Below are 18638 nucleotides of genomic sequence, written 5' to 3' on the forward strand. Positions count from 1 at the left end.
CTGGAGGTTTTCTAACCCTACCACCAGAGCGTACTCTTTCTTTTCTCAGGTACATCAGTCCTTTTCGCGGATTGATTATTTTTTTTGTGGACGGTTCCCTTATTCCAAAAGTACTGTCATCTACATATCATCCAATTGTCATTTCCGATCACGCACCACTTAGCGTTGACATCAAGCTCATAGCCCAGTCCTCTTTTTCCTCACCCTGGAGATTTGACTCTCTGTTGCTTTCGGATTTGTTACCTTTATCAAATCCGCAATTGATGAATTTATGGTGTTTAATGACAGCAATACTGTTACGAGGTCATTGCTTTGGGAATCTCTTAAAGCATATGTGCGTGGGAAAATAATTTCTTTCTCTGCCCATTCCACTAAAAGCCACAAAGCCAAACTTCAAACTTTGACTGCACAAATTTGTGAGATAGATAGACAGGTTGTTGACAGTCCCACTCCTGATTTGCATAAAAGACGACTTGACTTGCAGACCGAATTTGATTTACTTTCTACGGCAGATGCTGAATGTCTTTTACTTTGTGCGCGTGCGACTTATTATGAACATGGTGATAAGCCCAGTAGGCTTTTGGCCCATCAGTTAAAACGTCAGGCCTCTTCTCGATTAATTTCTCAAATTAAAGATGCGGCAGGCAACTTGGTCTCTGATTCAAAGGAAGTAAATGAGGTGTTTAAGAAGTATTATTCCTCCCTATATGAATCTGAATCTGCTGCCGACGCCTCAGAGATGGATTCTTTTTTTAACGGTCTTACAATGCCCACTGTCGATCATGTTATAGCTGAATAATTAGATGCCCCTTTTAGGTTGGATGAAATTGTGCATGCAATCAAGACCATGCACAATAGTAAGGCACCAGGACCCGACAGGTTTTCAGTTGAATTTTTAAAAACATTTATAGACAAGTTAGCCCCACTACTTCTTTCAGTGTATAATGAATCTTTTGAACGTGGTCTATTGCCCCCTACATTGTCTCAAGCACTAATTACTGTTCTCTTAAAGAAGGGTAAGGATCCTACGCCTTGCACCTCGTATAGGCCTATTTCACTGCTGAATGTGGATGTTAAAGTCTTGGTTAAAATTTTAGCAATTTGCCTTGAAAAGGTTCTTCCTACTATTATTTCAGATGAACAGAATGGCTTTATTAAAGGCCGCCAGCTGTTCTTTAATGTTCGCATGCTTTTGAATGTCATTCTTTCCCAACACTCGACCACTAATCCAGAAGTAGTTATCTCACTTGACGCTGAGAAAGCTTTCGATCGTGTAGAGTGGAGCTTTCTCTTTGCAGTCTTACAAAGATTTGGTTTCAAGGACAGATTCATTTCATGGATTCGACTGTTGTACAAGGCACCACAAGCCAGTGTCTATACAAATGGTGTTTCCTCTGGCTACTTCTCATTGTCACACGGCACGAGACAGGGTTGCCCCCTGTCCCACCTACTTTTTGCTATTGTAATTGAACCCCTATCTATAGCTTTGAAGGCCCTTCCTCATTTTCGTGGTATTTCCCGGTCAGGCCTTGACTTAAAATTGTCTTTGTATGCAGATGACCTGCTTCTATATGTTTCTGATCCCTTATCTAGCATACCATCGATTGTGTCTCTATTAAAGACGTTCGGCTCTCTGTCAGGTTACAAAATAAATCTTCTTAAAAGTGAATGTTTCCCCATAAATTCTTTAAGTCTTACATTTAAACAAACTGACATTCCTTTTAGACTTAGCCCTGCCGGCTTTAAATATTTGGGAGTTAACGTGACTCGTACTTTGTCTTCTTTATGCTCTTCCAATTTCAATTTAATTCCAATTTTCTCAAATTCAATCAGATTTTCAGAGATGGAAATCGCTACCTTTGTCCCTAATTGGTCGGATCAATGCTGTAAAGATGAACATTTTGCCTCGATTGTTATTTCAGTTTCAGAGTATTCCTATATTTTTACCTAAAGCTTTTTTCAAAAAGTTAGACCAGCTAGTTACATCGTTTTTGTGGGGAGGGAAACATCCCAGGGTGAGGAAATCATTATTACAGAGACTGACGTTTGATGGTGGTCTTGCCTTGCCTAACTTTTTATTTTACTATTGGTCCTCTCATGTTCACAAATTGACCCATTGGCTTGAATCTCAAGAACTGCTGTGGTGCAAACTGGAGCACCTGTCGTGCACTTCCTCATCCTTAGAAGCTTTATTGTTCTCTCCACTACCACTTAAGCCTTCTCATTTCACCCAAAATCCCGTGGTACAGTCTAGTCTAAGGGTCTGGTCACAATTCAGGAGTCATTTTAAGTACATCTCTGCGTCAGTACACATGCCCATCACACAGAACCATCTGTTTACTCCTGGCCTCATTGATGGTACCTATGTACAGTGGAAGCGTCATGGTATTAATACGTTTAAGGATCTCTATAAAGATGGCACTTAAGTTTTTTAGACCTGTGTTCAGAAACAAATCTTCCGGCTACCAATCTATTCTGTTATTTTCAGGCACGGCATTGCACTTCTGCTCTCTTCCCCTCCTACCGTCTTCTTCCAAATGTCCAACCGTGGGAGGAATTCTTATCCCTTAAACCCAATAAGAAGTCAATTATATCTTTAATATATAAACAACTTATGGATTTAAATGTCCATTCAGTTGTTAAAATTAGGAGGGCTTGGGAGCGGGAGTTAGGAGTAATTTTTTCAGATCAGCAATGGGAGAAAGCAGTATCCAATGTCCGTTATAGTACGTCCTGTGCCAGGTTACAACTTATCCAGTTCAAGGTGTTGTACAGGGTTTACTATTCAAAGTCTCGTCTGTCTGAGATTTACCCACAAGTGATGGATCAGTGTGAGAGATGTCATGCCACCCCATGTGACCTAGGTCATATGTTCTTTCTGTGCCCAAGACTCCATGGCTTCTGGAGTCAGTATTCAGTTATTCTTTCCAAGGCTCTTGGGACCCAAATCTGCATGGACCCTTTTCTAGCTGTTTTTGGGCTTCCAGTCAACACTGGTCTAACCGACCCTACACACTTCAAAATATTAGCCTTTACATCACTTTTGGCTAGACGTTGCATCTTACTCCTTTGGAAATCTTCAAAGCCACCTTCAGTTTCTTTTTGGTTTAGAGATGTGATGTCATTTCTTAAATTGCAAAAGATAGGCCTTGTGGCGAAGGGCAAATACAGAGACTTTTATCGTATCTGGGGCCCCTTCGTAGACTATTGCAAGTCATTAAACGCTCTACCAGCTGATTAATATCATGTCCCCCCCCCCCCTTTTTTTTTTTGTGTGTGTGTTTTGGGGTTTGTTGTTTGTGTTTGTTTTGGGTTTCCTCTTAGGTTTTGTTTGTTTGTTTTTTCAATTTTATTTAAGTGTGTGTGTGGGTGTATTATTGTATCTGTTCATGTAAGCAAAACTAACAAATATGTGAGGGGCACAGATTGTATTGTCATTGTAAACTAATGTACACTTGTCTCTCAATAAAAATATGAAAAAAAAGAAAGAAAAAGGAATGGTTTGAGGAACACAACAATGACTCAATTGTATCGACCTCCAAAATCCCAGATCTTAATCCAGAGCATCTGTGGGACCTGCTGGATAAACAAGTGCGATCCATGGAGGCCCCACCTCGCACCTTGGAGGACCAAAAGGATCTGTTGCTGACGTCTCGGTGGCAGGTACAACTGCACAGCTTCAGGCTCTAGTGGCATCCATGGCTGGAAGGGTCGGGGCAGCAAAAGGGGGACCAACACAACATTAGGCAGCAGGAGGTGATGTTCTGGCTGATCGGTGTACTCTAAGCTGAAGAATGCATTTATTTTTTTTTCAAGGCATTGTGTTGCTGTTTTTCCACATGGGCACCGAGAGCTATTAAGAGCAGCATGTGGCTTGTTTGGTTTCTGTACATAACTCCTGATGCAGATGTTCTTACAGGATTCAAGTAGCCCAGTAAACTGAGTAAATGGTGTTTTACCCATGGCTTCAAGTGGCTTTCTGTGCATGTTATTTCTCCCTTATGTGAACACGGTATTGTAAATTACATGACGGCTGCATGTAATAGCTCGTATTCTAACAAGCTGGTTGATGAACAAGCTCGACTGTGCGCTCGGTGTCTGCACTGCTACACACTCTCTTTTCCTGCCAGCATTAAATCAAAGTGGCTGATCCCTCTGCTCTGTTTATGAACTTTACTAAGCCCCTGCATCAAAACCTCACCGCCTCAGAGAGTGTCTGCCACAGGGCCACATATAAAACATGTCACAACACCACATCACATGTATGTGCCGGTGTGTTGCCCAGGTGACCGGTGACAGATCGAGATGAAAGCAGGACGTTCCTGCACACTCTTTAAGTGTTATTCTACCTCCACTTGAATTCAAATCCCACCCATGCTGACATGCTGACATCACGCTGACATGCTGAGGCTTCTCGTCGTCTGTTTCAAGCCTATGAAGTCTTTTATGAATAAAGTGATTTTGATCATTCTCCTTAAAATAGTCTCTTTATTTGATTATAGAGGCACCCCTCTCATGTTGTCACAAATATGATGCTTTCAGTTTCTTTCCCCAAACACCTGCCTGTGGCCATCATGCCTGCATGTTGTCCTGTGGAAGGGACACTGGGTGAACCTACAAAGAACACGTGCATCTGTCACTGCCAGTGAGGCCTTCTCCAAACCACAGCCTCAATTCATGCTCAACCATATATTATCTGCTAGAAACACTGTCAAACCTTAATGAGGACGTGATCCCAGTGAGTGAAAACACTCATTTGAACCACTGAAGTCAGCAGTGAGGGGTGCATCACTTCTGTTATGGTGTTTGTGGTATTTTGCTGCCATAGTTTGAGTCTGAACACAGCAAAGCAAAACATTTATAAAAACAGACCTGCAGTTAAATTAAAACCTACCCACTGCTCTGGCTGTCTGGGGGCTTGTGTGGTGCATTCCACAGATGCTGATCAGGTCACTGTGTGGAGTGTTTTTTAGGCAGGTCAGTAAATTGTGACACAAGTTTCCTGAGCGACATTTTCTGTGGGGCAGCAGAGAGGCTGCCAGTGGGTGTTGTTGCCATGTGTGAGTGTGCTTTGACTGATTAGGTGAATGAATGAGAGTGACACAAGTTTCACGTGTCACAGCAAAGTAGTAATGAGGTCATCAGTGCATTTATAAAGGCATGTTATAAAGCAGAATTCCAGTGTGAAATAGCTCAATAGCAGTTTCCGATTGCTCCATATGAATAAGAGATTATATATATTTTTTATTTCCCCGCTCGCCCCTGTGGGCGGTCTATCCACCAAGCTCAGGTCCTCTACCAGAGGCCTGGGAGCTTGAGGGTCCTGTGCAGTATCTTAGCTGTTCCCAGGACTGCGCTCTTCTGGACAGAGATCTCCAATGTTGTTCCTGGGATCTGCTGGAGCCACTCGCCTAGCTTGGGAGTCACTGCACCGAGTGCTCCGATTCATAAAAATGCAAAAGAAGACCCCAAAATGATGCTATCCACTTTGAGAGTTGCTGTCCGTGCTAGGCTGTGAAGTCTGAGTTCTGCTTTGGCATCCTTTGAGAACCAGCCAACATTTCAACAGTTTGGGTTTTTCTGTGCCAACCATGTGTGTAACCCTCGTACAGCCAGTGGTCCTCTGTGCTGGTGGATGCTGTTTCCTCTTTCTTTCTATGTTGAAGAACATGCTTAGAACCGGTTCTAGCTTAGATGCCGGCACCGCGTTGGAGGAACGGGGATATCATTTGTTTGGCCTGCCCCCTGCCCCAGTTCAGCTGTTGATGTCCAGGTATTCACCAGTATTTGTTAATGGTGCTGTATCTGTCACAAATATGGATTTTCTCTAGACAGCAATAAAACTGTTAAAGAAGGCCGACACACCTGAAGAGCTTCCTAGCAGCAGCTGTGCCAAGGCTGCATGTACTGTGTATGATTCCTCACAGCACCATCCACAATCTTTCATCAGCGCTGCTGCGTGAAACCCAGTCCTACCATCAGCTTCTCATCGTGGCCGCCTGCCAAGCTCAGTAAAAACCTGAAAGAGGGGCGGGGCTGGTAGGTGTAAGTGCAGCCCTCCATATCCCCCTCCTAACCCCCAACCCTCCTCCTCACTAATATCTCTGAGGAGCGGGAAAGTGCCTCCTCATCTCAGAAAGCTCTTATTAGAGGGAAGAACATAGTAAGCTGCCAAAAGCACGCACAGAGAAAGAGAGAGCGTGCACGTGTGCGTGAATGTGATGATTACTGTAAACACTCGGCTATCTGCCTCTCGGTAAACACACAGAGTACTAAAGTGTGCTCTGTAATGATGGGGAACTATAGGAGGGCGTAGGAAAATCTCTCTACAAGCCAGGACAAGCATCCAGACCTCGGAGCGCTTAACTAATCATTATATACACGAGTGCTGAGGAGCTGCTTACTGCCCACGGAAACATTTCTATCACATATGACTGATAGGCAGCTTGAAGCTGTTTAGAGCTATTTAAATACTTTTGGAACCAAGATGAAGACGTTAAATATTTATGCTTTTTGTCTAACTGCATGGAGCCCTTTGACTTATTAAACAGAAAGTTTCACTGTAAATGTATCTGAAAGACTGTTTAGTTTAATAACGCCGTGCTGTGAAAAGATTACACTCTGTGATGGTGAAGCTAGATGAAGGAGCAGGAGATCAGAGAACTGTTTAAGGCTCAGCTCCTGATGGTGGTGAATGTACAGATGTGATGTCTGGCTGGATCAGATCCACTTTGGTGGTGCACACAGGCAAAATTACAAAAGGTCATTGTCCAAAAAACTAAGTGCATATTGGTGTTTGCCTAAGTCTACTGTCATGGTTCCAGGGCCCAACTGAGAACCGGTTCCATGCACTGAAACCCAGAAAAGGACCAGTTCAAAGCACTTCATACCAGTACTAGCTTTTTTTATGTGAAAATGGCCTGTATTTATATAGCGCTTTACTAGTCCCTAAGGACCCCAAAGCGCTTTACATATCCAGTCATCCACACACACATTCACACACTGGTGATGGCAGCTACATTGTAGCCACAGCCACCCTGGGGCGCACTGACAGAGGCGAGGCTGCCGGACACTGGCGCCACCGGGCCCTCTGACCACCACCAGTAGGCAACGGGTGAAGTGTCTTGCCCAAGGACACAACGACCGAGACTGTCCGAGCCGGGGCTCGAACCGGCAACCTTCCGATTACAAGGCGAACTCCCAACTCTTAAGCCACGATTGCCCTCCGTACGTTATGTGAACGGAGGGAAGAATCATGTGTAATAATTTGTTCTTGTACTTGTGGTATGAGTTTTCAGGGACTGGCACCAGCACAGCCCTCTTGGAAAAAAGCAGCTGTGAGCAGTGCTTGTATGTAGTTACAGCACGGTCCAGCTTCCAGCATCTGTTTAGCACGCCAACAGCAAAAACTTGCCTTAATGCTTCGCTTCAGGCTAACAAAGTGTGGACTGAGAGGATTGATGATGTCGGCATGGTTTTGACCACGAGTCCGTTTTGTGTTAGCTGAGGTTTAATAGATTCAGACCCACACAAAACTTAATGCTGTGTTGTGGCTTTGGGCTTTTGCCACTTTGTCCCATCCTGCTGTGTACAGATTGGCCGCCTTTTATCTTCTTAAGCCATGCTGTGGTCCACTTGAGTCTGCGATGGTTAAACCAAACATGCCTTATTTAGTCTACTCTCACAGTTTAACGTACACTCTGTTTGGCTGCTGACGGCTTCCACCCCTCTGATGATTTATGACTCATTTTGTCTACAAGTCAACATTTGTAGTTTCTCGTGTTTTTTGGCATCTGTAATGTTTATGGGCATCATGTATGACCCTGTATGGTCAAAAACACGCTCACGGGCAGTAGCAGAGCTGAGAGCGCTGTCCTGTTTCCTCTGTTATGTCTGCATGGCTCCAGATGATAGCTCAAGGTCGCGCGTGGAACCTGAAGCACAGCTTAACTGTAGCTGTCTTGGCTGAGCATAAAGGGAGTGTGCTCCGAGTTCACAGAAAGCCCGTGTGGTTGCTCCACTATCACTAAGTTATGCTAGTTGTACCGCTGGACAAGCGGTGCAGGAAACTGGAGATGACCTGGGTGTTACTGTCTCATTGCAGAAAACATTCCCACTGTAACATCAAACCTGCTAAATACGAGCTTTGGCACGTCAGACATAACGCACAGTGGGAGACAAAAAGAGAAGCCTGAGGGATACAGTTACACACAGGTCCAGAGGAAGAGGGGGTTTTAAATGTGCCTGTAAAATAAAAAGAAGAAACTAAGACTGGTATGATAAACGTGTCCTGACATGTCGATGCAGAGGTCTACTTTTCTTAAGGAGTCACCCTCTGAAACAAGGAGTCACAGAGGATGACGTGATGTGGAGGGATTAATGGAAGATGCAGGCAATGAGAACGGGGCCAGATGAAAGAGGCAGTGATGATAAACGGACTGAGACGAGGATATTCGAGATACTGATTTGTTATTTTTGTGGCTGTGCGGGCTCTGAAACACAGTTTCATTTTTCAAGTTGTTTTAATGACATTTAATTGAACTGAAACAAACACCAATCAATAAACTGGTTTATGAGACATACAAGTTAAATCCAGTTCTTTGCCTCTTTTTGTATTTTAATACCAAATAAACTGTATAAATGTTACATCAATATAACACGATGAAGTCATAAACTCGTTTGTAGGAATACTGTAAAATAGTAGTGTCTGATTATTTTGTACAAGAAGTTAAAGATTTACGCCCTTTTTATTATTCCTAAAATTGCATAAAGGTGGAGGATCCACAACTAATGAGACGTCAAAGTAAAGTCACGTTTCTTCAGCAAATGTATATTTGTTACTTGAGAGTCTTTCCCTTCTGAGCTGGAGCAGGTAATCGTGGATTACCAGGGTAACTAAACAAACAGACAGTCTGCAGACTCACTGTGTTGATTCTTCTTTGTTTTTTTTAAAGAAATCTTTGCCTTTGCAGTCGTTGCTATTTTTGTAGGGAAATGTAAGGCAAAAGAAGATTCCCAGACCTAACTGTGGTCCCCATGTTTCATGTGTCGGCCCTCTGAGGTGCACACGATCTTGTGAAAAAGAAAGGTTTTATTAGTTTTATTAGTACTTGAAGTACTTGTTTCTGTGTGCCTTCATTGTGGGGGAATTCTGGACGTTTTTCTACTCAACGTTACTTCAGTTCACAAAATATTTGGGGGCATTTGTTCCTGAACAGCTCACATAAGGCCCCACCACAGCATTTCAACCTGCTCGAAGCCTGGTCTTTAACTGGGACAACACCTTATTCTCCAGCTGGTGTGCTTGCTTTCATTGTCATAAACTAGTTTCAAGCAAACGTGAGATGGACTCGGGTTTGACTTTGGTGCACAGAAGAGCTCATGGTCAGCGCAGTGACTGAAAGGTTCATCTGAGGTGCTCGAGCTTTCTCCTGGCAACCTTTACAAACCTGTTCAGTCTTTTGTTGTAACGTCAGAAGTTTTCACATTTAACATGCTAAATAAGGCCTCCCAAGAATGAGATCGCTTACTCCCCCCCCCCCCCCCCCCCTTTTTTTTTTTTTAAACATTACACAAGCTGGCCCTGGGGTGAATTTTCTGAGACATCCACACCAAGAAAGGAGTGGCAGCTGTCTTGTTTTCCACCTGTGAATAATCCCCTTCACTGTACATTGATGAACTTCAGACTGTTTGGAAATGACCTTTTAGCTTTTCACAGATAGACGAGCAGCAACAATTACTTCTTTAACATCACCGCTGATGTCTTTCCTCCCTGGCATTGTGGTAACACACGGCTGATCGCTCAGCAAAACTTCTGCTTTAACAGAAGTGCTCACACCTCCCAGTGCTGCATTTTATTAGCTGCATTTATCTCTGGCTGGCTGGAGCAGCATCTATTAAACAACTCGCAAAATAAAACAAAATAAAAACAAACCATCAGACACGAAAACACCAGACATCATGATACAGACTTATAATTTGCACCAATGTTTTTCAAAATTCTGTACGTGAAAAGTGAGCGCGAGAGCCCTCGGTGCGCCTGCGCGCTGCTGAAGTCAAAGTAAACTTTATTGTCATCTCCGCTACATACAGTCCAGTCGTACAGGGAGATGGCCACAGGCAGGAATGATTTCCTGTGTCGGTCAGTGGTGCATTGTGGGTAATCTCAGTCTCTCACTGAGCGCGCTCCTCTGACTAGCCGGCGTGTCATGGAGTGGGTGGGAGGTGTTATCCATGATTGTCTTTATCTTGAACAACATCGCCTCTCAGATACCACCCTAACAGAGTCCAGCTCCATCCCCACAACATAACTGGCCTTATGGATCAGTTAATTTAGCCTTTTGGCATCTGTGACCCTCAACCTGCTGCCCCAGCATGCAACAGCAGAGAGGATCGCACTGACCACAACAGAAATACAACAAGTAACATTAATTAGTAGGGACAGTGAAAACGTCTGTTTACCTTTGTTAGCCACTTGGCTATGATAGTAAACAGTAAACAGACACTGATGTAGCTTACTGACTCTTTGGACTGTGTTCAGCACAATATTAATTAGTCATTGTCAATTCTTGATTTGTCCTGTTTCATTGTATGACCAATTATGATGGCTGTTTGTAATCCATTTGCATACTATGCATACTCTGTGTGTGTGTGTGTGTGTGTGTTTCTCTGGTGAAATTCAGTATGGTTTCGACAACAGTTTTATGTTAATGTAAAACTGTATTTGTTTTATGTGTGTGTGTGTGTGTGTGTGTGTGTGTGTGTGTGTGTGTGTGTGTGTGTGTGTGTGTGTGTGTCAGAGGGAGTGTTCGCCCAGGGCGCCAAACAGGCTAGGACCGCCACTGATGAGGAGGATGACTTGAAGGAAGAAGATATTTTCATCAAATACAGTTAAAAATATTTTAACTTTATAAAAATGTAACAAAAGTGCTTTTGAACTACAATAGTAAAAGCTCTCAGTGTTACATTTGCCCCCAAGCGCTACTTTCTACTTGATTGATATAAATTGTGTTTTTACTGAAGGTATTAAATGGTACTGTTACAGTGCAGACATATATATATACATATATATATGTTCCTTCAAAGATGTCTGTTGTGAGTTGCTCCATTTCCAAAGTTGAACTGATCGTAGTGAGGTGAAGGGATGGTAAGTTTTACCGCCTCTGAGTTCCGACGCGCTGCTGTGCTGTGACGGGGGAGAGAGGCGTGTTCACGGCAGGAATGCAGCGCTCAGGTGGAGAAAGAGAGAGGGCAGCAAAGAGAGAGAGGGAGACACACGGACACAACAGCAGCAGCCGAGCTGTGGACAAGTGGGATCGGCCCGTGGCCCCCGTGCTCCTGAGAAGTCGTCCCCGCTCCTCTGTGCGCACTTTGGCCGGACTGAGAGGAAGGTCACGAGGAAAATAGAGGGGAAAGTGCCACCGGCGCTACCTGCTGCGACCACAGTCAACCGGGAGTCACCTGCCGGGAGGCAAAAGTGCATTTTAAGCGTAGTTGTAGGAACACGTTGGAGTCGTGGAAGATGGTTTATAAGAAGCTCTTTTTTTAAAGGACAAAGGGCCCTTCGTGTCACTTTTTGCACTTGCGCGTCCAGCAAAGGAGGTCTTACAAAAATTAACGTATTTATTATTTTCAGGCTTTACTTGTAACTGATGTCATGTGTTTTGGGAAGTGGGACGCAGCTGTTTGGATGGACAGGCACTTCAGCTGAGAGAGAGTGAAAGACAGAGACTTCCTTCAGAGTGTCTGCTAAAAAAACAGCGAAGGCAGAAGGAAGAAGCCTCCAGCAGACGCAGGGACATGGATGGTATCGCTGTCTTTGAAATCCGTGTGTCGGCGCAGTCTGCAGATTGGGTGCACAGCGCGTCCGAGCCGTGACAGTTCATCATGACAGAGAATCCAAACTGCACCTGAGCGCGAATGTAACGTTACCGGAGCCCACTCCACTACAGGATCCACGATGTCCTCAGTCCAGACGAGGTAAGAACGAGGGGCTGTAAACGATCTCTCTGATCAAGTTTATCTTCCACCCGCAGGTGGGATTAATATACTGTGATTTCTAATACGAGTCCAGCTTTGATAAGAGGCGACAAATTCCAGAGAAGCAACATGGAGCCGTCTGTCCTCTGGAAGGAGGAAATATTTGGTGGCTTTAAATATTTACCTTGAGTTATTTTTTTTTCTTGCAAGGAGCTGCAAAGCCTTGAACATTTCTTGCACTGCATTGAAGGATGGGAGGTGATAAATTCCAGGGACAGTTGAGTTTTTCTCTTCCCCAGTGGGTTGGACGGTGTTTGTTTTGTGGTTTGATCCATTCCAAGAAGTTCAAGGAAAACTTGTGCTGTGGGGCATCTTTTCTCAGTTGTTTTGGAGCATATTTGAAAAAGCTCGTTGCTCGGGTGCTTCTGTATTTCGCTTTATTTGGTTTGTGCATTTGATTTGACTTGGAGCAGCTTAGTTGATCCTGCAGTCGCCTGTGAAGCCAGGGGCAGAAGTCATATCCAGTCTGCTGTAGGCTACTTCCTACCAGAGGGTGAGGTAATCCCCCTGCCATATCAGTGATATTACAAGTCCCGACTCCACATTCCACACGCCCTGATACTCTACCTTTATCTCCTAAATGTCACTGCCTATAAATACCCTGGTAATATTTTATCTAATCCTTACCCTGCAACAGAGAACACAAACACAGAGGACTGCAGAGAGACTCAAACTTTGCAAAGCTTTTTTCATATCTGCCTCTCAAATGGACCTGGTGTGCATTTGATGCCGTGCATCAGGGCACATTTGTAGGACCGCTGTCAGCCAGGCTGGTGTGCAGCAGGAGAAAGAGGAGAGAAAGAATTGGCTCAGGGCACATTTTCTGTGTCGGGTAACTCTTCAGAGGAATGTTTGTTTGGGAAGGAGCTGTCAGACTCATGAACAGGTTTAATCTTCTTACCATGGAACACTGAGCATATAGCTTCAAAACGAGGACACTAATTTGGTGTAACACGCAACGATGTCACTCTCTCCTCCAGCAAGGAATTTCAATCCTTTTCTCTCGCCTGGGATTTGCGCTTTAAGCACTAGAGAAAGACATTAGTGTTTTTTTTTAAGTGGCTCTTTGTAATTGATGGATTATCCTTGATGTGTAACGAAAGACAAAAAGTTATGCAAGCCTCAGTTTTCTTCTAATAAATACAATGTTCTTAATTTAACAGATACAAAGCTGAGGTACATGATTTTGCACTCCAGTTTTCATTTTTACAGACATTTTCTGCAATGGCCTCTACGTGCATATAAAGCATCTGGTCCATGATGAAGATTGAAGGTAGTTTTTGAAATTATGAAAATATCTCCTGTATTTTGGCTGTAACTGCTATCACACCTGAAAGCCTGAGACTCCATTAGAGAAGCAGGTGATAGTACCATGAAAACCACTGGAACCGAGGGAACAACATTGATCATCAGGCAACAAGTGAACGGGCAGTGCTTGAAATGCTGGAAACAGGAAAAAATGGGGATAATGATCATAGAGACTTTGATGATGGCTATATTAGAAAATCATAGCAGTGCCAAGAGGGCAGGTCTTGTGGAGGGTACCCTGTATGTTGTGGTTACTAGCTTCAGAAAGCTGTGAATAGTAATGGCCATGGGGAGATTCTTGCTCTTCTAAAAGACTTGCTAAAATGTAAAGGCTGCTAAAAGTTTATGGAGCAAGTGCAAACCTCCAGAAAAATGTGGAAGTACCAACAACAAGCAGTTTCTCTAATGGCCATGTGAGGCTGGCTCCAAACTGAATCAGTCCCCAAAGGCTGCCATGTTCAAATCTGGCATTTGAACATGGCAGCCTGGGACAAAAAACATTTCAGTCTCTTTCTATTGATAGTCTCCCTCCATAATAACTGTACAGGAGCTGGATTTTTTTAAACTCACCTGTTCAGATATTTAAAATGCTGAAAGTTGGTTAATGGACGCAAATAAATGTAGTCCAGGCCGAGTGCCCAATGAGGCCTGGGTTTGCTAGGCCTCCACTCCATTTTTAATGGAAACATCTCACAAATGAAGTGACCTGTTTTGTAGTACTGACCATCCAAGAAATCTGTGCCTTAAATTTGATGAGTAAAATTCGAGTATAGGGATGGGTACCGGTATCCGGTGCCACGATGGCACCGGTTCTGACATAAACGGTAGTAACCAGACCGAAAAGCAGCGCACATTTCGGTGCTTTATTTCGGTGCTTTTTTTCCTGAGCTGTGATACACTTCTAGCCAATCATTTTACGTTTCCGAGGATAGTAGGCGGGTCCAGGTACGTACGTTCTGTTAGAGCAGAGCTACAGATTAAAATGTCCAAGGCGAAGCGGTCAAAAGTCTGGCTGTACTTCACAGCAAAATATGCAAACTCAGCCAGCAACAAGTGCTTTAAGCTGATACTGTGATACTGTCAAAGGAGGTAACACCTCGAATCCGATGAAACACCTGGTGACGCATAGCGTTTTTTTTTAAAAGCCGAGGAATGCGCCGTATTTGATAGCTTGCTGCAAGACCTCACACCGTGCACGTCGGGTGGGTTGCCAGTTATCGGACCCGGAGCAACATCCCCCAAAAACCCGAAGAGGAGAGTACTGACCCCTAGCCCTGCCAGTGTAGCAGAAATGATGAGGATGATGATGCAGCAGCAGCCGTTCTTCTCTGCGTGAGTAGCTTAATGTTGTTCGTGTGTAATTTACGTTGAGTAGGCTAACCACGTTATTACATTAATGTATGTAAGGTGAACTAGCAAACATCATCATAGCTACATGCGGCTGTCTTCTTGTTTGATGGCAGATGCTCCCTTCACCCTGGCCAAAAAGGCTAAAATGACCAAAGAAAAAGTGGAAAACAGCTGAACATGAGAGGTTTTTGGATAAAGTTTGTGTTTTTTCCATTGTTTAAGCACTGCTTCCAGCCAAGAGTGATGCCATATATGCCCCATAGCTGCAGAAAAGGCTAACATTGTTATCTTTTTACAAAAAAACCCAGCTGAACATGAGAGGTTTTTGGACAAAGTTTGTGTTCTCCATTCTTTAAGCACCGGTTCGAGCACCGTTTAAGCACCGGCACCGTTTCAAAAGTACCGATTTGGCACCGGTATCGGATAAAACCTAAACGATACCCATCCCTATTCGAGTATCTTTTTAGCTTGATACTAATTAGCAGATCTGTGCACCTACACGTTTGCCTATGAATACAGCTTGCTAGCATTAGCTGATAACTGATACCTTCACTTCTGGTTCCAAAGATACATCCAAATCACCAATGGTGAGGCTTGGAAATGCATAGTCCAGGGTGATGTTGCATTACAGTCTTATACAGTCTTTGGTTTGGAACTTTGTTTATGCTGTCCATAATCAAATGTGCCTACATGTGAGAGTTAGGGCCCTTTCATATAGAAACTGCAACATGCTAGCTGCGACAGTATAGCTGTGTGACCAATAGAAGTTCAGAGCCTGTAGTACGAATGAAGATCATGAGTGGAAGCAAGAAAGTGATGTAGTACAGCCAGAGCCCAGCGCAGTGCACGCCGCTTCCTGTGTGAAAAGGGTGGATGTGAACCATGGAGCAATGGAAGAAGGTGGTTCAGGTTGCAAAGACAGGATTATTTGGACCTGTTACAAACTTCTTTGTTGTGGATGCCACAGGACATCTTCTGGGTTGTTGTGGAGTCCACGCCTTAATGGGTCAGAGCTGTTTGATGGGAGACCTACATGAGCGAGCAGATGGTTTTAATGTTGGAGCTGATTGGAGTAATGTTGCCGCAAGGAAAAAAGTACTGCATCACAATTTGCCAGTTACATCTGTGAATTATCCAGTCTTCATTTTAAACTCTGGGGCTGGCTGGTTTAAATCTCAGTGCTCCTTGGGAGCTGTAATTAAGAACACATCAGTCAAACAGTCAGATTCAGATTCTTCAACTTAGGTCCTCATACATTTTTAAGAGTAAAAAGGCCCATACATGGAAGGAAGGCAACTGTACCATTATTATAACTGTATTATTACATTTATTTAAGCTTCTTATTATACAGATAAAGATACTGAATTCTTTATAACATTTTAATTATTTATTAATCGAAGAACCACATTTGTAAAGTAAGTAAAATTGTATTTATATATCACTCTTCAAGTCAAATATCATAAGGTGCTTAGAGTTAAAGTTTAAAGAGATTTAGTGAAAGAGACCAGCGAGTCCACAGATCTCAGGCTCAGAAGAAAAGAGATCAAGAGTCTGGGGGCCACTGTTGCTAAAGCTCCTTTAGTTTTGTATCCATACATCCACAGCAGGTCCTTATCACATGACCTCAGGGACCTGCTGTGGATGTATGGAGCTAAAGCTCTCTGATGTGCACTGCTGCTTGCCCATGCAGAGCTCTAACATTTTAAAACCAAAATCTTCAAGTGGACTCTGATGTTGATGGGGAGTACTTGGACTCTTAGTCTGAACAACCTGCACACGCTCCAGGGAGGACTTGTTAAGACAAGCGAACACAGGCACCATCATACCGGAAACTCTCGTGATGATTCAACGTGGAGAGTTTGATGTCCATCCAAGTCATGAAGTACTTCAGTTCTCAGTCACAGCTTCTCCCAGTTTAAAACTCTATGCAAAAAACCCTTTGTTTTTAGATACACCCAAATGACCTAAGACAAGAATAAAGGACAGGGCAAAAATAGTACTTTAATTCACAAAACAGATTATCTGCTCAAATAGGTCAGATCACAGCCACAGCTACAAAAATACCCACATTAAAGATGTTTTCTTGAATGAAATCAAGGCATGAGAGTGATAATCAGGATGGGAGATGGTTCAGATGTGTCCTCATCAGTGGAAATAATATTTTTGGTTTAGGTAAGGAACAGAGTATGCTGGAGGACGCAGGACGTCAACGTTGCAGTAGGAAGCTGGCAGGATGTCCAATCATTGCACTCTCACTTACTTTGTTGGTCAACGTCCAGAACAGAGCAAACTAAAATGAAACACTTATTGGTCATTTCATCTTTTTCACTGTTGTCACTTTGTGTTCCTCTGTCGGTACAAACAGTAGCTGAGAACAATCACTGAGTTCAGGCAAACAACTGGAATGCTGTTATCGATCCAGCAGCAAAGTAAACTCTCGCTGTCTCTTGTGCCGATTTCTTGGAAAGATTCAGCCAATAATCAAAGACTTTTTAAAGTAAACCTCAGAAACTCCTATAATGTAAAACTAGTCTTTCCACAGGTGAGAGTAACAGAAGGTTAACAAATGGTAGAAGGTGGAATCCACTTTGAATGATTTCCTGTTGTGGATATTCACATTTATACACTTTCCATGTTACTTTGAAGCAGGTACTGGCTTATCTGCAGCGGCCCACGGGCTCTGTCGGAGACAAAGATGAAGCCATGCAGTCATTCCACAGACGGACGCTTTCTAGTGTCATGGACCAGGTAGATAAGGCTTTACTGCTCTTTGTGTCTATCTGAACTCAAGCTTTTACTCTTTAGTCTCTTTGTGTCCAAGGCGGACATGTGACATTTTTGTCTGTTAGCAGGATGAACCTTTGTGGTACAATGTGAAAACTGATTGGTAACAAGGAATAACTGAACTGGATGTGATCTAAATCATAGCTTCTGCCACTGGATCATTAATGTTTTTAATCCATGATGTAGAAAATCTGACAGAGACTTGAAACTTGACTCCCAACCCTCAGGATACATTTATGTCTACTTAGTGTTTATGTTTTTTTAATCTAAGACAGGCTTCACTCTTTATGTGGATAGAAGACATTTTGAAAAGCCCATTAAAACATGGTGGGTTTAGCCCACATGTCATCACAACATCAGTTGCGTGCATCTCTCCACATTCTCATGTTGTGAGACCGTGACTGTCGGTGACCTGAGAGGCTCTGCTTCAATCAAAGTGGCTGTGAAAAGATAATCTCATAATCCCCGAAGTATGGTGGTGTACCAAGGTTGTTCTCCCTGTGGTTGAAGGAGCAAAGTGAAATCAAGTGAAGCAAAGCAAGCCAAACAAAGGGAAGGCACCATAGTTGAGTCTAGACATTTTGGCAGTGGCCATCTATAATTATTTTACAATTAACCACAATCCTCTCTGAGCGTTTAACCCTTTAAAGCCGGTGGGAGCGGGCACGCTCCGTTTTGCATAGCTATTTTTAAATCCCGGTAGAACTGCAACCACGTAAGCTAGCGCAATAATTTTTTTTGCATATGAAACTGGAGGAGTTGTACTTACATCTTATGCCATCAACTTGTCCTTGGTCACAGTTTCCTTCCACATATTTGCAAAAATTGCATAAAAACCACTTGCAGCAACAAAAACATAATATTCCAGAAACACGGTTTACCGATCCGATCAGCTGTTCGTAACACTTTGGAATAGATCATCAGCGCAAACGATCGCATGTCTGCCATTACCTGCCCGGAACCGGAAGTGACGTCATTTTCATGGAAATGTAGTTTTTTACCTTCAGGGCCTCATCAGCCTATACTGGTGTTTTTAAAAGTTATGTTTGACTTTATGACTTTCTGTATTGTTTTTGGGATGCTTAGAAGTCAAATTGTACTGCTGGAAATAGTTTATTTTGATGCATATGGTGTTTTTTTGCAAATTTGCATTATAA

The 18638-nt window shown here is 43.3% G+C and overlaps 1 protein-coding gene across 2 annotated transcripts in view; it reads left to right on the forward strand.

Annotated features, from left to right (window-relative positions):
* Positions 1-10976: 10976 nt before the first annotated feature.
* adamtsl5 (ADAMTS like 5) overlaps positions 10977-18638 on the forward strand; it is a 64837-nt gene continuing 57175 nt past the window's right edge. The window contains exons 1-2 of one of the 2 annotated variants that reach the window (XM_026149923.1): positions 10977-11979; positions 17344-17445. In XM_026149923.1, the coding sequence (XP_026005708.1) occupies positions 11960-11979; positions 17344-17445 (122 nt within the window). In that variant the 5' untranslated portion in view covers positions 10977-11959. The remainder of the gene's footprint in view (positions 11980-17343; positions 17446-18638) is intronic. The other variant, XM_026149984.1, reaches the window with a different exon arrangement.

Source organism: Astatotilapia calliptera, chromosome 1 (assembly GCF_900246225.1).
Source record: "Astatotilapia calliptera chromosome 1, fAstCal1.2, whole genome shotgun sequence".
NCBI classification, from domain to species: Eukaryota; Metazoa; Chordata; class Actinopteri; order Cichliformes; family Cichlidae; genus Astatotilapia; species Astatotilapia calliptera.